The 8,092-nt window shown below is 34.9% G+C and overlaps 1 protein-coding gene across 2 annotated transcripts; it reads left to right on the forward strand.

Moving 5' to 3' along the window:
* The first annotated feature begins 700 nt into the window (after positions 1-700).
* On the forward strand, positions 701-6,050 carry LOC132040448 (uncharacterized). Of its 2 annotated transcripts, none has more exons than XM_059431087.1 (5): positions 701-1,120; positions 2,241-2,367; positions 3,807-4,027; positions 4,293-4,466; positions 5,712-6,050. In XM_059431087.1, the coding sequence occupies exons 1-5, from the start codon at positions 938-940 to the stop codon at positions 5,793-5,795; spliced, it is 789 nt and encodes a 262-aa protein (XP_059287070.1). In that variant the 5' UTR covers positions 701-937; the 3' UTR covers positions 5,796-6,050. The 2 variants fall into 2 exon arrangements, with proteins under 2 accessions (XP_059287070.1, XP_059287071.1); XM_059431088.1 differs by lacking the exon at positions 5,712-6,050 and adding an exon at positions 4,478-4,611 and having other exon boundaries at positions 4,293-4,430.
* The last annotated feature ends 2,042 nt before the right edge of the window (positions 6,051-8,092 follow it).

Below are 8,092 nucleotides of genomic sequence, written 5' to 3' on the forward strand. Positions count from 1 at the left end.
ATAGCCTTATCTGTTTAAGTTATCCAGCATGGGGATGAGCATGCATGCACACTAATGCCACCCATCTTGAACTTCTCAAACAGCTAGACTAGATGCAGGAAAACAACTGTCCCACGTGACCTTCCATCATACACATGCTAAAGAAAGCATAAGCATGTAATCAACTCAGTTGCTTGAAATTCTAGTGTCTGATGCATATCTGATTCTCAAATTTGGAATCTGAGCCTTATCAATGTTCAATAGTTTCCTAGCCATAGAAGGTAATTCACGAAAAGTGTTAAATTGTTGTGTACCTTACTTATACGTGTGTATGGCCTTTGTTGCGGAGAAACAAAATTGGTTATATGAATGCAAACTGAAAATATGGTTACGTAGGTGTAATGTATTATGTTGGGTTGTATATTTTTCTATAAAAATTGAGATAATGGTCAAAAACACACCTCAAGTATCACCTTTTTTTTAGTTTCCTATCTGAACTCTCAGGTGTGAGTGTTTCCTATCTAAATTATCACCAATTAGCTTGCAAAACACACCTCAACTATCAGTTGCTCACTTTTCTTATCTGAACTTTGTAAAATACACCTCAACTATCGATTTTGAGGGGTGTTTTTGCCTTTTTAACTCAGAAAAATTCCTACTTTTTGCAACTCCTTTTTACCTATTTAGTTTCTTGACAACATGACGGCATACATTTTCGAAATCCTTTTTTCCCAACGTTCAAACTTCACCGCTTTCAATATCCCACCAAAATCTTCCCTATATAAAGGGACACAAGAAAAGGAGTATAGCCCAAGAAAACCCCTTCAATTCTCTGAAATCTTCCCTCATCTTGCAACTTCAAGACCCAATCCTTAAATCCCTAATCAAACAATCAATATCTAAATCTCTAGAGAGGAGATTAAATTAAAAAAAAAAATTGAATTAAATATATTAAACGATGTCTGCAGTTGTTTGTCGTAAGAGATCGTACTTCGAAGATTTACAATCACCCTCGTCTCCGATTTCAGTGTCACCGCCGGTGAGTAAGAAGCTTCGTTCTTCTTCTTTCATCACCTCTCCGCCACCGTTGTCGTCTCTTTTCGATCAGCTCAGAGGTTTATTTCCTCGTATGGATACTCAGGTATTGTCCTTCTTCTTTATCTCCATTTATAATTTTGTCGATAAGTGTTTACTTGTTGTAGCAGAATCTGCTAATATTGTTTATTACTCCATTTGTTGAGTTAATGGTCAAAAACACACCTGAATTGACACTTTTTCGCTAGTTTCACACCCTAACTATCACATGTACCTGAACTATCAACTTCTATATAATAAAACACATCTCGAAGCTGATTAGGCTAATCATCAGTTGTTACTGTGTGTTTTAATACATAGATGGTGATAGTTTACGTACAAAAAGGAAACAACTCATAATTTGGGTGTGAAACTTGTGAAAAAGTGATAGTTCAAGCGTGTTTTTGACCATTTATTTTTTGCTTTATATTGAGTATTGGAATGAAATGGGTCCAAGTGAAGCCGAATGAATATTGAGGTTTTATGTAATCCTCACCAACTAGGTTCATCCGACCCCCTCAGCGAAAATATACATTGAATATACAAGGTTAAAATTATTTTTTATGTATATATAGTAGATGTTGAACCCCTTGACTTCTTCGTGTGTTTACTTCTTTATATTTTTGAACCCCCTTAGTAAAAATCCTGGCTCCGCCATTGATAGTGTGTTGGTTTGTTTATTGTAAACTCTTTCCAGAAGTAACTTTATTTTTCATAGTACACCTCTATATGACCATTATTTTCGAGGAATATTATGCTGTTCAATTTTTAATCTGAAATTCTAATTTTGTTATTTACCATTAGAAAAAGATATCCTCTTTTTTTGTGGAGTATCTTGCTCCTTTTGATGCTTAAAAATGCAGTTTTAATCTGCTTTTTCTATGAGTTTTAAATGCTTTTGAATCCTCAATAAGGTTCCCACAAAACTTCTTGGTGGTCTTAACCTATGTTGCTCGGACTCCCAAAAAATGTTGTCGCATCCGTGTCGGATCTTCCAAAAATACACTACATATGGAGGATCCGACACGCACCCGTTGACATATCTTAACTATAGTAGGAATCACAAAGTTACCATTTTAATAACATACTAGTATAAAGATTCGTTTGATTACTTGGTCTGTTAAAACAGCTTTGCTGTGGTTTTTGTCTAATGAGTCACTTACTTATTTTGCATTCATGCTGTTCAGCTACTTGAGGAAGCATTGGAAGAATCTGGAAATGACCTGGATGCTGCTATTAGGAGCCTGCATGAGCTACGCCTTGGATATTCAGATGGAAAGTCGGATACAAAAGCTGATGGAGAGATGGAAAATGGTGCGTAAATATCACAATCCCATCATTAGGTTGCTGGTTGAAGTGATGTTCATAAGATTTGTTTGTTTTTCATATCGTTACTCGGTGCAACTCAAGGTGATGAATCCCAATAATGTGAAGTTGGAAGATAGACACACGCAGACACACACATACACGTATATACACAAACACGCGATAATGTATACCGTTCTTTGCATTTTGGCTAAGATCAAGTATATAATCACCCTAATGTTATTAATTGTCTCATAAGTTGCACAATGTTGCACAATTGTCCTGGGAGAGGTACAACTCTATCTTCCTTGACAGAAATAATGTGCCATTATTGATGAATGAAAAGATGTATCTGCAGTTGGTTAATATCAGTGATATCTATGGACTGTTTCTTGTCCATACTCCCTCCGTCCAAAAATATGTGTCGCTTTAGCTCATTTCACTCCCATTAAGAAAAACAATAAATATAAGGTATAGTTTACTAAGTTACTTCTATTTATTATATATTTCTTGAGAATTGAGCACTATTAAGAAGAAGTAGAGGGTATAGTTGGATACAATTACTATTTTTTGTCTTTTTTCCCAAAGCGACACTTATTTTGGGTCAAATCATTTTTGCCGAAGCGGCACTTATTTTGGGACGGAGTATTTATTAAGGATCTCATTTTGCCCCCAGGAAAAAAAAAAAAAAAAAAAAAACCTACTAAGTTTTTTGGAAGGAGACGATGTTCTTCATATCCATTTGGTCAGCAACAGATACTGAATCTTGTAACTGGCAACTCTTATTTGTTACAGATAAATTTACTTGAGTTGGAGGTGTCAAATTTGTTCCATAAAAGTGCAATCCATCCAAAGTTAATGTGGCCTGGTTGTCAACATCAGACCATATTGACCGAATCGCCACTAGGGCGGGTTTTATTGTGACCTATTTCAAATTTGACACCCCCAGAAGTGTCAATTTTAACTCGTAAAAGTGGACCTGTCCAACCTCAAACTTGAGCTTGGCAGGTTTGGTTATGTCCTGTTGCTCAATTCATCTTGACCTAATCAAACGTTGGACGGCATATTTATTGACTCAGCATGTTTTAATTTGTCCAATGTTGACCCTACTCGCCAGTTGATACATTTTAATCTAAAGGTCATTTGCATGTGTATGCAAATTGTCTATTCACGTGCATACAAATATTTGGATGCATTTACATATTAAATATTTGCATTGTTTATGATGCATTACTGGTTTTACCGACATGCCATTTCTCATATTTGCAGTTAATTCAGTTACAAAGTTGATTTTCTCTTGGTGGGAGGGTGGATGGCTGTGTCTGTGTGTGTGGGGTGGGGGGGGGGGGGGTTGTTGTAGTAGTATTGTGGTAATACTTGATTAATCAGGAAGATGATTTCCAATTATTTTCAATAGAAAGATTCTGATTTTCATGAAAAATTGGCAGGTATGAAGCCCACCAATGCGCCGGCTGCTCAGTCGGAAGATCCTTCAGCTGAAAACAATTTTCCTGCCGGTGGTGCAGAATGGGTTGATTGTTTTGTGAGAGAAATGATGACTGCTACAAGCATAGATGATGCCAGGGCTCGAGCTACTAGATTGCTGGAAGGCTTAGAGAAATGCATTAGCTCACGTGCAGGTGCAGAGGCAGCTCAAAATTTTCACAAGGTTGGTACTGTAAATGCATGTTGACATTTTAATCAATGAGTTGTAGGTGTCTAGAGAATGAATTTCTTGCCAAGGATTAGTGCCATGAAATCGTGATCACATTTTTCGTGTATAAAGTAGTATTTAAGGTTAAGAATATAGTTAGTGATGTTCTCTAGACATTCTATGACTCATTTTCTTGATCTTATCAGCAATAATTTGACCTGCTAGTTTATTGACTTCAATTTAGTTGTTCCTTTGGGGTTGACTGTTCATCAATTCGCAGGAAAATATAATGCTGAAACAGCAAATAGAAGTGCTTCTTCGAGATAATGCCATCCTCAAGAGGGCAGTGGCCATTCAGCATGAACGTCAGAAAGAGTATGATGAAAGGAACCAGGAAGTGCAGCAATTAAAGCAGCTGATTGCCCAGGGCAAAGAGCAATTGAGAGCTCTTGAGGTAACATTCTAACTTCATAAACCTCTCATCCTAGCCATGACAAATGACAAATTGAGATGACCTTTATATCTTGTCCGAGCACTTGTGATTTTTCTTTGCTGATCTGCACCACCAATGAAAAGCCTGATTACATTTCTTGGTGTAATGCTTTTCCAAACCCTTTTTGGTAATTTTCATGTTGGAATTAGTTGTTGCTTGAAAAATATACCTGTACACTCTAGAATTGTCTTCTTAAGCAGAGGCTTTCAAGGATAAGCAGATAAGTATTGAAATATCAAAGGAAATTGTATAGATAAATCATTTTATCAGTGTCACATTCCTTACCTCAATAAGGAAAGGAGTTGTTTCAATTTGACATTAAGAGATTTGATAATAAGTGGAAGAAAGGATGTTGCTGAAGTGCAATGTTGCACTGAGAAAAGGGCGTTGGTACCCTTGTCTGCTTCAACAAACGTAAGAACAATCCAGGCGTTAGCTTCGTAAGTTGGAAACTTAACCTCCATATTGTTAGTAGAAAAGAACCTAAATAAATTCAGGTGTTAGTGTCATTGCTATTAACGTTGAAAAAGTGACCTCCAATATGGTTAACAGAGAATAACCTAACAACAGATAGGGGGATGAATATCTCAATTACTAGAGTATATTTTAGACTTCCCTTTTCGATATAGAAATTAATACCAAATGTCGTTAAGAGACAGGACAAAAAGCTATAGATGTTAATCGCCCTAATTTGGGATTTAAAATAGATCAATTAAATGCGTTTCTGTAGGTTTTACTCAATGCAGGACAGAAAATGAAAGGTATCATGACCAAAAATTAAAAAAAAAATTAAAAAAATGGGAAAGGCATCAGGGAAAAAGTTCAAAATGTTAAGAGAATATATCTTAATATCCTTTTGCAAGACTTTTTATCATCTTGTCTAAACTGTTTTATCTGATATTAATACTTTTTCCTATTGTTTCATGGAAACTTTTATTTCTTCTTATCAAACTGTTTGTAGTCTCCATTCCGCTGGCGAACTGTTTCAGATTAAACAGATGCAGCTGTTGATGTAAAATATAGGGCAGGTTTAGCTAATAGGATTTGTGAAAACTTGCAGTGCACTCCCCTATGAAGGAGTCTTTTCAAATTTACCTTATCCCCCCCAAAAAGAAAAAATAGCCTTTTCAGTTTTAAGGAATTGAAAAAGATAAAACGTTCTCCACTCTTGATTTCTAATTTTCTGATTTCATTGTCATGTCATAGATCAACAATTGTGCTTTAAAAATGCATTTGCGGCAAGCTCAGCAAAGCAACTCTCTCCCTGGATTCAATTCAGATGTGTTCTAATGTGCCGAATGTTCAATGAAAGAGATGGAGCCTAGAAAGAGAACATTCCTTCTGGCAACTTGTGAACCCTGATTTTGGATGCTTTACAGGACATATTATATGTGTTGTCAGACCTGAGAGTTATAAGGTTTCTTTTGTATAAAGGCCAACTTGTGCTGGTAATTCCAATGAAGTTGCCCACAAGGGGCATCATCCAAATTTTTCCAATATGAAGTCCTCAAATGATTGTCTTGAGTGATGTCAACAAGTTTGGTATGAATTTTTTGTTGCCCTTAATATATATATATATATATATATGCAAAGTCAATGAACTTCTGTTAATGGGAAAGGTATTTGCCGTGCATGTGTGTAATGAAGGTTGATGCCCAGGAAGTTCTAGCATGATACTCTATACCTCTGTTAGCTGGTGATGTTGCTGGTAGTAGTTATGTTTAAATTTCGACATTGTAGTGTAACTCATCCGGTTTTTCCTTGACAACTTTACAATCGCTTAACAGGCTGGAAAACAAATTCTCTCTCTCAAGCTGGCTACACCAGTCTGACTAAACTCAAGGCTTAACAGTACACACATTATGCAATACATTTGAGTACCCAAAGAGGTTATTAAACAACTAGAATGATACCAACGAGGTTATTAAACAACTAGAAAGATACCAATGCAATTTTCGCTGAGGTACGACTTCAGATAAAAACAAAAAGAAAGGAACGTCTCCTTCAATGGCGAAAATTCGCTACTCCAAAATGCTCAGCAGGATTGGATTTCAAAACCTCACAGTTAAGAATCAGACTCTTCTCGCGAGTCAAGCTTGGCAAATAATGCAAAATCCTAATTCTCTTTAGGCCTCTACTTTTGAAATATTTCACATTTAAAATAAGACTCCATTGTAATGAAGACGCACTCGGCATAGACAACTGCTGCTTTTTTGCTGTTACCTACAGTGTTTCTCAGCATCTCAATCTTGGCTTAAAAATGCCTTTATCGTTATTTTTTTGGTTAAAAATACCCTCCAACTATTCAAATAGCTCAAAAATACCATTTCTAGTTTCTACCAATGGTTGCTCCAAAATGAGGAAAAATAGGCCAACATTGCTCTTGAACATGCAAAAAATTCAATTATGAGAATAATTTTTTATATCTTTTCTTGTAATCTCATTCAAACCAAATAAAGGAAAGAAACTGCTAATTTTTCTAGTTCTCCATTTTCTCTGATATTTTTTTCTTTTCATATTTATTTTCAACCTTAAATCATATGTAAGACCAACAAATGTACCTGCAAGTCAACTTAGCGTTAAATAGCAAACTAATGATATGAGTCAGTGAGGTAACTTAACATGCCCGCTTGTTTGGCCTCCATGAAGGACAAAAATTAAATATACAGAAAATTATGACTAAACAAAATAACAACTTGATATACCAAGCAAATTAAAGTAGAGATGCAACATGAAATTTATAAAACCTTATATTCAAAGCAATTGGGATAATTGCACTTTTGGTCCTTCAATTATTAATTTTGATTAAGCGTATTTAACTTCAATTAACTAAAATGTATATTTTGGTCCTTTTTATAGGAAACCTATTATATTTGAAGTATTTCTAGAACCATATTACCTTCAAATATGTTTAACAGTATGAAATTTAGTGCAGAACATTAATAATAAAATGAACTAGCATTTAATATTATGTTAAGTTTGTGAAGATTCACACTCAGAAGGATTAGAAGTGTGCGCATCAATTAAAATGAAGGTTTAACTATGTTTAACTAAATATCACAAAGACCAAAAATAAAATTTATTTAATACTTGATGGACTAAAACACAATTTTTTTTTAAGCCGGACAAGCTACTCTTTCGTATACAAAGCTGGTAATTAAAATTTATATAAAACATAAAATTACTGCATACAAATTATAGTCTAGTCAAAATAATCTCATAATCTCCAATATAAGTTTTTGTTCAAGCCTTTACAATTAAGTGAACTTGTCCTGAACTTCAAATGAAAGGCAAAACTACCCCATTTTGAATAATTCAAGGACAAAATTGTCCCATTATTTCTTATTTTGCCGTAACAGTTAGTAGGAATGGAATTTTTTATTTATTTTGGCTAGTTGGAAGGCATTTTTGAGCCAAAAACGTAACGACGAAGGTATTTTTGAACAAAAAAATAACGGAGGGTAAAATTGACCTATTTAGAATAGTTTAGAGATATTTTTTTACCCTTTTCCTATAATATACTCCCTGTGTCTCAATTTATGTGGCATTCTTTCCTTTTCAGTCTGTTTAAAAAAGAATGTCATCTA

The sequence above is a fragment of the Lycium ferocissimum genome, chromosome 12 (assembly GCF_029784015.1).
Source record: "Lycium ferocissimum isolate CSIRO_LF1 chromosome 12, AGI_CSIRO_Lferr_CH_V1, whole genome shotgun sequence".
Classification (NCBI taxonomy): domain Eukaryota; kingdom Viridiplantae; phylum Streptophyta; class Magnoliopsida; order Solanales; family Solanaceae; genus Lycium; species Lycium ferocissimum.

What these genes read in the sequence shown, in the direction of transcription:
- LOC132040448 (XM_059431087.1), top strand. Translation starts at nt 938, where the DNA reads ATGTCTGCAGTTGTTTGTCGTAAGAGATCGTACTTCGAAGATTTACAA. An exon ending in TGATGGAGAGATGGAAAATG is followed by an intron (nt 2,368 to 3,806) that starts GTGCGTAAATAT and finishes AAAAATTGGCAG; the next exon opens with GTATGAAGCCCACCAATGCG. An exon ending in AGCAATTGAGAGCTCTTGAG is followed by an intron (nt 4,467 to 5,711) that starts GTAACATTCTAA and finishes GTCATGTCATAG; the next exon opens with ATCAACAATTGTGCTTTAAA.